The sequence below is a fragment of the Lycorma delicatula genome, chromosome 8, assembly GCF_047948215.1.
Source record: "Lycorma delicatula isolate Av1 chromosome 8, ASM4794821v1, whole genome shotgun sequence".
Classification (NCBI taxonomy): domain Eukaryota; kingdom Metazoa; phylum Arthropoda; class Insecta; order Hemiptera; family Fulgoridae; genus Lycorma; species Lycorma delicatula.
This window is the reverse complement of record NC_134462.1, coordinates 8,777,100-8,789,940: the sequence shown is the minus strand read 5'-3', so window position 1 is coordinate 8,789,940 and position 12,841 is coordinate 8,777,100. Positions and strand designations below refer to the sequence as shown.

The window sequence follows — 12,841 nt, the reverse complement described above, 5'->3', positions numbered from 1 at the left end:
ATAACTTTTAGAAATATATTTCTTAATACATAATTCTAGTTAGATAAAGAAAATTAAACATCATAAGTGAAATTAGTTGTAAAAGTTTATATTTAACAGTTACATATTGAATCTTTGCTTGTAGTTTGTTTTCTATTTCTGGAACTATTCAGTTTTATTATTGTTATAAATTGACAAAAATTTTCTGTTTAGTTGTAATATACATCTTTGTGGACATATTATTAATAATTTTGTTTTTATTTCTCAATTTCAGATAGACTGTGAATGTAAGATGTGATTAAGTATCTTTTAAAATCTTCCTCTGTAATCTATAGCTTGAATGAGGTTCTTTTTATTACCTGTTCGTGTATGAACTCAAAGATTATGATAATGGTTATTTTTAAGTTTCACACTAGCATTTTTCTGCCATAAATATATTATTGTCACCACCTCAGTTATTGTATTTGAATAAAAAGTTATTCTGATCATATTTAGTTATTTAAACTTTGTTTTTATTTTTATTAGTTTTAGTTTTATCTCTTAATAATAAATTGTATTGTACAGTAAGTAATTCATATATATCTGCAGTTTACATCTTTATGTATAAATATAAATTTTAGCTTTTGTGTATGTATATTATATATAATTAATTTTGCTTTTTTGCTGTTAGGATATTTTCTTACACTTTGCCATTTAATTTTTGTATAGGTATTTAATTTAAAAGTATACGTTTCTTAGTAGTCATTGTTGTTCCAAACTGTATTTATTAATTTTATTTTAGTAATTTTTTTATTTATTTATTTAATTTCTTTTACTACTTTTTATTTAGGTTGCTTAGAATGCCATGAACTTACAGTATAACCTCGATTACCTGGAATAAATTATATATGATCCCTATTCGAGTTCCAGATTATTGTGAATTTTTAGAGAATGAAAAAATGTTTTTAATATCAGTAAGTTTTATATTTCTATAGAAAAAACCATTGAAATGTAAGCGTTAAATTATAGTAGTCTGTTTTGATAAAGTTAAATATCTTAATTAAAAATTATGAAATATTTTTGATCCTCTTTATTATTTAGAATAATTTTATTTATTCATGAAAAATCACGAAAATTTGATTTCTTTTACGCTGTATAATTGAAAGAACAAATGTATTATTTATAGATTATTTTATAATTATATGCATATAAATGTTATTATGTATAAGTTTTTAATAATGTGTAGGTGGTAATACAGTTAACCCAAGTTCTGGTTGAAGAAGGTCCAGATAGTCAGGGTTCTGCTGTATCTTTCTTGTAAAAATATGTTACTTGATGATGTTATTTGTAATACTTTATATGTTTTATTTTGTGTCACGCAGTATATTTCCAGCTTTTCTCTGTCGTGCAATTAGCTGGTGTGTATATTTTTTTATAGAGTAATTTTAGATATTTGTTTTATCTGAATCGATCATTGAAGGGGAACATTGTCTATTTATTTTCTATTTTTGCTTCTCCCACTTTGTTTTATGCTCATAGTATTGTCATTCTTAGTTTATTTAATAGAAGAGTGATAAAGTAAAATGTTGTAAATTCAGAAAAAGAAGAAGAATTAATAGGTGGTTTCACCTAAAGGTTTTAACGTAGATCCAGTACGGAGCTCGTTGAGATCAAAATAGATATTAGATGAAATTATAATTTAAATCTTATACAGTAACATAAAGTGCAGGTGTCAAAACCACAATAATCACAATCATAGGTATTGTAAGAATAGATCGGTTTTCCTCAGATTGGTTGGTATTTTTTAAATTTAAATATGCCTTAAGTATTAATGCTATATTTATATATATATTTTTTCCTTTTATATTATTTAAATATAGTGTAGTTTTTTGCTTATGATATTCACCTTCTGTGTGATATCTATTTTGAGTAGTATAATGAGCACTAATGTGTGTGAATATAACTAGTTTTACAGATTAGTTTTTAGAACTCTTTAATTGGTGACAATAAAGACATAAATTTATTATAAAGAGTTTCTTATTGAATAAAAGCAATACATTAATAAATCAATAAATTTACTTCAGGCAGTTCACAAATTTTTATATTATATTTTGGATACAAGACATAAAATTAATAAAAAAATCAAATGATATGGATTGATCACAGCTTTAATTGTGGGTAGTAAATTGCTCCTACTGTAAGCAATGACTTATAGGCAATGTTGACCTTGACTGATCTGTTCAGTTTGTGTTTTAATGGTATGTTATTCTTGTATGGAAAAGTATAAAAGTAAAGGCAGTTGTTATTATAATCAGTAATATTATTGTAGCATCCTGCAAACTTTCTTTATTGGAGTACTAGTTGTATTACCAGGATTTTTTTACTAATTATAATCAGATATTTTTGTAATCTTTATTCAGCGGCCCAAAAAATGAATTTAAATCTTGTGGGTGAATATGGTCATTATTAGAATTTTAATTCTTTAATAGCTTAAATATTAGAATATCATCAATATGTCTTGAAGAAAAGTTTCTTCTTATATTACTGATTACAAGGTTTAATTAACTCTTCTTTCATGTAAAAGGATATGTAGCGTAATTAACTGCACCACATTATGCGCCTCATTACAGGCCAGTTAATACCATTTACTTGTTAATTGATAAAATTGAGTTTTTTCATAATAAAGTTAGATTTTTTCTTCCAAAATGTGTGTTTCTGCCTCATATACTTTTTTCTTTGTTTCAGATAAAAATAATTTTTATTGACATTTTAATTTTCATTGAATAGTTTCATACTATTTAATCTAAATAATGTAGGCTAAGCAAAAAATGAATTAGCTTAGCACAAAAACATGTTTACCTTTGATATAATAATTCATGTTTCTGTATGGTTCTGTGATTTGTAACTTTTAATTATTTTTCTTAGAAGCAGTTTTGTGTTTATTGTATGATTCTGGAGAATCTGTGCAGTTATTTTTGTTGGTATACTACAGATAAGTCTGTTAAAGAACCGATATAACACTAAACTTATCCAAAATCTCTATAGTGCTTTGTTGTTTGATACAATTATTTCTGGTTATTAATAAAATTGTAGTGCACATAGCATTCAGTTTTGACCTTCTAGTTGTTTTTATCAATAATTAAAAAAAGAAAATTTTCTTCTCTAAAATACAAACTATTTTATTAATGTTAGCTCTCTGCTGTTGCGATTTGTATTTTATTAGTTAAATTGCCTTTGCTTTTATTAATTGTTCCTTAAATTATTTTTATTGCAGGTACAGTGAAGAATAAAAATTTTAGTAAAAGAATAATTGTAAGTTGTGTAATTTTAATAATGATTATAATATTTTTATTATTGTTATTTATGTTAGAGTAGTTTTCTATATACATGCATTACTGTATCCGAATGTAATTGTTATTATAACACAAGACTCTGACTATTAATTAGAGTATGACACCCTGGTTTGTCTTCCTTTTGACCTCACTTTTGACCTTGATAATCATATTCTTTAAATGTAATCATCATTCATTTAAGAATAGATATTAAATTTATTGTGAAAATCAATGTATCGTTTGATTTTGTTTGATATGAAACTAGTGTTGTGGCTTTTTACTGGAGCGTCCTGTATTGTTTGTTATTGTAAGCTTGTACAGATGATAATGTATTTTTATATAAATATATATTCTTGTAGAGATTATTATTATTGTAGGTATTTTATTATTATTATCATCAGAATTTAATATAATTCTATCAAATTGATTGCTTTTTTTACGAAAGAGTTTAGTATTGTATATATAATATAATATAATATAATATTATAATAGAAGTATGACTATGTATTATGCAAGGGTGTGTGTATGTGTATGTATATATATATATATCCATACACTTGAATACTTTAGTATTTGAATTTTTTTCTTTTAATATTTTTATATGATTAATGTTTTTGCTTGTTATTACATTCACCAACTTTTCAAATATTTTGAGATAGGGAAAATTGGCTATATCGTTTTAAGTCAACTTTTACAGAATTTCTTTTTTTTTATTTTAATGAATAAAATTCTAATTAGACTTTTTATAAAAAAAAAAGTTTGTAAATTTGCTCCACTGAATTATCATGTTATTTAATTTTTGACTTTTCTACTGTAGCAACTTAATCTGGTACCATCACAAATGTATTTGTGAAATGTTTGGGTTGCTATATGGTGCATAGTTGTATCTAATTCTATTATTTTTTTTTTTATTTTTTTTTAATTATGAAAACTTAGGTCAGGGTTTTGTATTGACTAAACTAAATTCTTCAAGAACTTTTATGAAAAGTTGGTGAATGTGCAATGAAGATACATTTGTACGTCTTGTGTGTTACAGCTCATGATTTTTGGAAGTAGGGATGAAATATTATAAAATAGATTACGAATGATATTGTACGATTATGTCAAAAAATGTATTCAAATATGCCATTTATTTACTTTAATAATAGAATATGTATTAAGGCTGAGGGTTTTGTTACTATTATTGTACGCTCAAGTTCCTTGGTCTGCTTTCTTTTTCCTTTTGTTCTTAGACTATATCTATATATATTTATATTTTTAATAAATTTTTCAACAGAAGGCTAACATTGAGTTTAAAAAATAGTATTTCTGTACTTTATTACAATTGATTTATTAAAAAAATTAGTTAATTTCAATACTTGAATTTTATTTAAAATGTCATCATTAGATAAACTTTTTCTCTCATCGTTAAAGGACCGTCCATTAATTAGATAAGCATCAACGGGAAAGGGGTTTAAAAAATTTTGCTCAGCATACTTGTAAAGTAAGGTAATGTGATTTATAATTTTTTTCCTAATTGTAAAAAAGATTGAGTCTAGATTAGTTAAATTATTTTAACGGCAAGGAAAAATTATCCCAGATAGCCCATGATTAAAAATTCACAAATGCAGATTCCTATTACATCAATAGGAATCTGCATTTGTGAATTTTTAATTATGTATGCAATATCTTCATTATAAATTTAAAATAATTTTAATCTTACAGTTAAAATCAAAACATATGGATATCCCTTGTTTTTTCTTTTAAAAGTTTTGTTTGTCATTTTCAAGTCTTTCTTAACTACTATTTCTGCTGATTATTTGATTTTACCCTTAACAGAATTGCACATCGTTGAAGAGATTGTTTCTAATGTCAATCTTTTATGGTATATTTGAAATATTTTGATAACGAAAGGTTTTTATTAATAGTAAGTTTTTTATATTGTTGATTTTCTGAAATAAAAGAGACTATAAAGATTATAATTGTAAGTGATTTTCTGTTTATTAAATTTATCTAGAAAAAAAAAGATGATTGTGTTTCAAAATTAATAAAAGTTTTTTTAAAAACAAAATTTGGAAAAACTGTTCTGGTTCAAACAGGATTAAAATGCTGATTTATTTATTTATTTGTAAATATACTTTGACTTATACTTACAGAGAAACGTTTTTTCAAAATAAGTGGATGTTTTTATAACAATCAGCCTAATAATCCTTTGGCCTAATTTAAACAATTTTTTTCTTAGACTGCTTTAAAATCCTTAACAATTTTGATAATGTTTATATGACTAAATTATTGTTCTGTTTTTTATCTCCTCTTTGATAGCTATGGTTATTCTTATTGATGTTTTCCAGTAAAATAATTTTTACCATCAGTTGCAATATTGTGTAGTTTACTTGTGATTTTAATCTCTTACTTCTTTAACTATAAAGAGTAAATTTCACTGAATAATCTGATGTATATGGAATAAAATTCTGAAGAATATTAATCAGCGTTAACAAGAAATTGAAATTGTGAAAAATACAAAGGTTTTTTTTAACCAACAGTATAAATCACAAGAATCCTATTCATTAAAAAAATCTCTCTCTTTTCCATTTTTAAAACAAACATTTGTGAAAGCCTATGAAAATTTTTATCAAATTAGTAAGTACCTTTAATGTTGTAACGTAATAATTAAAATTTGTTAGCCTTCTGTATTATTTAGCAAATTAAAAAAAAAAATTAGAAACTAAAAATTTTATATGGGACGAGTAAAATTATTAAAAAAAAATTTAATAATGTTTATATAAATATTTTATATTTAGTGATAAATTTATTTGGTACTTTAATAACTACTGTTCTATATTTTTCATCATTAGTCTGTTTTTTATGTGCTGATACATAAAAAAACGTCCAGAATATATTAAATAAAATTATATCCGTTTATAGCTTAAAACCATGTACAGTTCAGTTTTTCTTCAAGGGCTTTATATATACAGACCAATCAACCATATCCGGATTGGTGAAAAATTAACATTTACATTCACTTTCTGTCAGACCTGCAGTACACAGTTTGACTCCGAAGCCTCTTACCTAATGAAAAAATTTAGTGATTAATCATCACTAAATGAAACACACTGTGTGGGCATTTGTCATAAATTTGTTTTAAGATGTGCCAAGTCATTCCAGTTGTGCTTCAATTACACTGTATTGTCATATCACTAGCTGTTTTGTAATCAGTTTATAAGTATCCTCAAAACAATTATTAACTAATAAAAAATGGGATCTTATTACTGCACATACTTTTTAACATTTAACCTTTATCAAATTAACCTTTTGTTAACAGAATGTTTTAATAAATATATATGTTAGTAAATTTATTATCCTCTCCCACTTGCAACAGTTAGCAATTTGAGACTTCTCTTATTATACATCTGCATTCTGTCGCTAAAGGCCCCCCACTGTTTCTATTATTTCTCTGGAACTCTACTTGAGGATGTTATTTTCCTTTACCTTAATGAAAAATGTGATAAATTAATGGTTAAGAATTATGAATTGTTTTTGCCAGTTATTTTTAAGTATAGAGTTAGTATAAAGAAACTGCTTACTTTTATTTGTTTATTCTTTTTATAATGTAATGTATAATTCTTTTAAACAAATGAAATCAAATATTAAAGTCGGGATCAAAATCGGGTTTATATCATTTTCAGAATATTAATGATATAAAATAATTTACTGTAATATTTTCAGAAAATTATGAAGAAAAAACAAAGCAGTTAGGAACATTAAATGGTTGCTCAATGATTCACCTAAATGCCTGTTTTTAATTAATTATTTTTTGAGTTCCCAATTTCAATATTTGTAATTCCTTTAATCATGATAAATTTAGAAATTGCAAAAGTGTTCTATTCAAGAACGAATGAAATAAATGTCAGAATATTGTGCTGATTTCTCTCTTCCTCTCTCTCACTCCCTCCTCCTCACCATTTTATTTTTTTTATAGTAAAATGCAGATTAAAATATAATAATTTTTAAAAATAAAGTGTATGGCCCATAAAAAAAATACTTTTAAAAAGATTATGCATTATGATATTAGTTTGGTTGCATGTTAAACTGTTGGAGGAAAAATATAAAATAAATTAATTAAAATCATCTCTGTGTGGGGGGGGGGGAGCTCATACTGACTGATCTGATTGATTGCAGGACCATTTTCGGTTATTAAATTTGATGTTTAATAATTATTACAATTTAAAAAAGGTTTTATTAATTTATATGGATAAGTGATATGTTTTATTTTATTTAAGAAGGTGGTAAACAGAATAGATTGAAGTTCTTAGCCTGAAATTATGACCTTATAACAATAATTAAAGAAAAAAGTTGACGAGTGCTATGCCATAATACAGCAGGATCTGAGGAATAATTCAATTAACTTGAATGAGATCTCTAAAATGTGTGCATCTGTAGTTTTTATTGAACAAAATACAGTTCTATTAGGTCTGATAACCTTATTTAACCTTTTTGACTACAAACCTTTCAAAATATATTTCTTTTTATAAAAGATGTACTTACTTGACTTTTTTTTTACGTAGAAGTCTTGAAGAGCTGTTTTTCATTAGTTTTATATAAAATTACAATGAACATTATCTGAATAATAAATTGAAATCTATAAAAAAATTCCCTCTTCCTCTTGTCTTTTAACATCAAATTGCTACTACCTTGTGTTTTTTTATTTATTGTGTTTTTTAAATAGCAGAAAAAATTTTATTGAAAGATTTAAATAGCATTAAAAGATTTTATTGTACGTGTGTTTCATAATGAATGCAAAAATTGCATTAGTTTATTTTCAATTAAGAGGAATAAACCAACGTTAGATTTTAACCATAAATTATTTAATTTACAAATACCCTTTAAACAATATTTTTTTATATGATAATAAAGACCAAATTATAATGAAGAATCTGATCTATATGAATTAAGATTCTGCAGAATATTTTCTCTATTATTTTGGGCGTTTGATCTAATAAATCAGTTACTTTTTGCTACTGCTTTATTTTGTGTAAATAAAAAGTATAGAATAATGTTAAAATGTTATCCTTGACTACTCGTCCTAGTGTAATGATAGAGTACAATCATATTTTGTTAAACAGTACATTGCTGTAATCAATGTGTACTCCCTTCTATTGAACTCCACCATCTTAACCTTATATTTTTCTACTTCTGTATAATACATAATAATCATTCATTCAGTCAATTTATTTATTATTATTTATACCTTATTATTATTGTTTTAAATATTACTAGTAATTATGTTTATAATATTTTGTGCTTGTATCCTTTTTTTATGATAGTAAAATTAAAAAAAAAACCCATGAAGAGAATGCGCTACCAAATATCTCTTAAGTGATTTGATCATTATAAAAAATAATTGTAATAATGATATCAAAATTGACATTAAAATAAAATATACATTGTGATCAAATTAATCTCTAAATACTTTTTTACTCCTTTTCCTTGTTTGTATAAATCGAAGTAAAACATTTAGAACTGGAGTATTGAGTCCTAAAAAAAGTCAAAATGACGTTTTTCTCATTTTTCAAGAAGAATAATTTAATTTTGCACATTAAAAATAAGATTTAAATAAATCAGTATGTTTTTTTTTTGTTACAATATAAATCATGATTATACAACATATAAAAAGGCTATATATGTTAGAAAAACAGACTTGATCTTAGCACTGCTGCTGACCATGTGCGATTGCATCTTCTATGTTAAGTATATGCACTCACTGTGTGGGCATATGCTCACACACAACTTATCATGTATACTTCTTATAAATCTACAGATTGTTGCTAAACTTACTGTTTTTGAAGAGTTTAAGAATTGAAACTTAAACTATATTATACTTGAATTTTTTTTTTATTGATTAATCTATCATTTTAGCTTCAGTTTTATTCATGTGTTAATTTTGTATATAATTTTAAATTATTTAAAGTTATAAACAAGTATAGATACATATAACAAGTTGCTTTTTATTACATACTGCATGCTTATTCTTTCAAATTAAAAGCTTGCTATCTTAATTATTGATTTACTATTAAAAAATGATAAATTCTAGATTCCTTCATAATAATTAATTCTAACAATAAAGTAAAGATCCTTAACATTTTAAATTCTTAAGGGAGCTTATTATTATATAAATGTAAAATTTCAGGTCGTTTAAATTGTAAGAAGTTATTAAAGGATGTACAAAAGCTAATTTGTGAAGTATATGAACAGGGTTAAGGAGAAACATTTGAAAAGGGAAATTCTGAGGTTAGAAGGTTAGAAGTCGGCAGCACCACCTTGCTTTGTACATTGTTGTTTGCATCTTTGAACGTAGTTTGCTGTGGAGATTGACCTGTGTGTGATCGTGTCGCTAATGTTATTTATTTTAATTAAATCTATTATGGTTGCTCAATGAGAATTCCTCAGACAGTTTGATCTGCACAATTCACCATCTCAAAATAATATTTTTTGGATGATTGTGCAAGAAGGTTCAACATAGATCTCTTCATAACAAGGAAATTGCTGCTAGAGTGCTAAATGAAGTTACCAAAAACCAAAATCACTTGTAAAGCGTGCTTTAGCTCCAGAGCCTGTCAAGAAGTGTTTTCCAGGATATTTAGAGTAAATATTCTAGTAACAAGATTCATTAGCAGCTTTGCACATTAGAAAGTTAACCATTTGGTGTGCTTAGCTATCATCTATCATAATAGAATTTTATTCCTTTGAAGATAGTTGCATGGAAGGTTAACAACATTTTGGTCTCCTGAAGTCAAAGCTGTGCTAAGTGCTAGCATATCATTTATAATTACAGATATGAAATCATCTTGTGGGTAAAGATCATGTCCTCTTTTCCATTCCACTTCCTAAGGTTTCTTCTCATTCCCCTTAATACAGTAATAATAGAATGGTGAATTGTTCCTTTTCTCTGTACAGGCCAACTTTTCGTCAACACATCTTATATATCAGCAAAATATTTATTTCATTGTTCTAGTGCATATAAGAAGATACTATCTCGCATCTGAAACTTTTTGTTTTACATAAAATATTAGGTAATTTTTTCACATGTTCAAAGCTAAATTTAAATATGAACTTTAAAACTGAAAAATTAGTAAAACTACACCAACATTTAAAATAATATAATATGAAAGTCAATATTACCCTGAAGTAAATTATAAGTCTTCATCACCTGACAAATCTGTCATATTTTCATTACTGTCATGTTCTTGTAAGTTCATCTTATAATACGTTGGAAATAGTTATCCTGCAATCCTTTATGAAAATCTACTTAAAGGATTTCTGTGTTTCTAATGCATTTTCTCCAGTCATCTATGTTAAGCTGTTTATGGCATCTTCCAGTAATGTTTTTACATCGTTTATTTGTAATGTACTGTTTTTGGCTGCCTTCTTCCCTTTTATCTATGCCCAAATTAGCTCGATTGGGTTATACTGGCAGTGATAGGGTGGTAGTCGATTGATTTTATGCCCTGTTTCTGTTGCAATTTTGTCAAACTCATATCTTTCTCTGTGTTCGTTAACAATATTCTTCCCTTCTAACTATGAAACAATTTCTGCCTTTTTGGTGTTGTAGTTTGCGTTATCCATCATGATAATACAGCTTTCTTCCAAAGATCGCAACAAATTTAAACATTTTCTGAATACATCACATTTCTTGGTGGAAGTCTCCTGTATGGTTGGACTGAAAAACGAGAGCACAGTCCTTAACATAATAAAGTTCATAGCAACAAGCATGGTATAAAATTAAACGGGATGCATTCCCAACAGAAATCTTAAGGCCACTACTGCTTATTGAATTCTGACAGATATATTTCCTGGAATGGTTCTGGTTTACCCACATTTCATGTAGGAAAGATTATTGGTAGAAAATTGTTTTGTATAATTTTGTACATTTTCTTTAAAGGTTTTAGCTGAGCAAGAACAATGTCAGACCTTTTCATCAAAAATTTTCTGCCATCATTACACATAACGAAATTGGAACCCTAATTGTCTTACAATTTTCCACGTGTAATACACTTTCCTGGTAAAAACATTTTCTTTCAAAATTCTCTAGTTTTACTACATGATGGATACTCTATTGTAAAATTCTTGTATGAAATGGCAAATTATATCTTAATTAAAATCATCCAGATTAATTACCCAGTTTATATGAGAAACCTTTTCCAATGCATTTCAAAATTATGTTCACATAATTCACCTTGGGCTGATACATTTTCATTACCTTCATGACAAACATTTTGTACAGTACATACTGTTACTGTACTATACTGTGTGCTGTACTGTTACAGCACACATAGCTGCAATCACTTCCTGCATTGCATTAAAAATCTACTTAATATTAGCATTAAGTTTGCTATGCGTAAGTTATTTTAAATAATTATATAGCATATAAATGGTTTTTTTAGATGTTTCCGAAGATGAGGAATGTTTGCTGCCATTTTAACTTACACAATTAAAGATGAGCCAAAGAAACTACATTTGATGGATATAAAACTGTAATCTGAACTGGTCAAAATTGTAGTTCAAAACAAAAGTTGCGTGTGTGAAGACAAATGTGGTGTATAACAATGTCTTGAAATTGTAAACATAGACTATTTAAAATAATAATTTAACTGGATAATATAAGTTATAATTATGCCAGTTTTATACTTAACAAAAGATTTGCTCTGAACATGACTGTTACTAACAGTACAAAAAGGAATGAAATAGTTCATCGCAAAATATATAAAAACACTTAGGATGAGAAAGTCTTATTGAGTAGATAAAATACCTTAAGCAGGTTATTGAAAAATTTGATTAAATTTTTGTAATTTAGTTATCAATTGAAAATATTATATTTGTATGTGGACTTATTAGATCTCTGATGCATATTTTATTATGTATGTAGTAATGTACTGGCCTGGTCATACACGCCCCGTGCTGCAGCAGAATGTGACTGGTGGGGGAGGCAAGATAAGGAAGTCAGCATGACCTTCACCTGCAAGATGATTTGAAATCTGTGGCCAATTTACTGTCCTATTATATAGGAGAATAATTCTCCTATAGAATAGGAGAATAAACTGGCCATACTGTTCTACTGATACTTCCCCTACGATTTCTGTCTGTGGGATTATTTAAAAGGTGCTATATATACTACATATGTTAAATTATTTTACAATATTTAACTCAAACGAATAAAACATTTCTTAGAGTTACACAGCATGTAATATTGAGTTTCCAAAATCCACTTAAGCAGTTCATGCGGGTAATCGGGAACATTTAAAAGACAATTTTCAAGAAGTAAGAGTTACATTTATAAAAAAAATTTATATGAAATCCTTCTTTACAGAACATTTGTGCACTCGTCATTAAAATTTCAAAATGACTCATTTTTATTTTATTTCAGGTGTTGCACCACCTGCATTTTCAAAATATTAATTTACATACTGTGTAAGTTATTTTGTAAAATAATATTCTCAGACAGTTTATAAAGTTATTGAAATATTTAGGTATCACTTTACTTAATAAAAATGTGGAAATGAATATTTACATACACT

At 26.2% G+C, this 12,841-nt stretch overlaps 1 protein-coding gene across 6 annotated transcripts in view; it reads left to right on the top strand.

The window, feature by feature from the left end:
- LOC142329299 (uncharacterized) overlaps positions 1-4,456 on the top strand; it is a 216,374-nt gene extending 211,918 nt beyond the window's left edge. For all 6 annotated transcript variants that reach the window (XM_075373751.1, XM_075373747.1, XM_075373745.1 and 3 more), the window contains one exon: positions 254-4,456. In XM_075373751.1, coding sequence (XP_075229866.1) covers positions 254-257 — 4 coding nt within the window. In that variant the 3' untranslated portion in view covers positions 258-4,456. The remainder of the gene's footprint in view (positions 1-253) is intronic.
- Positions 4,457-12,841: the final 8,385 nt, after the last annotated feature.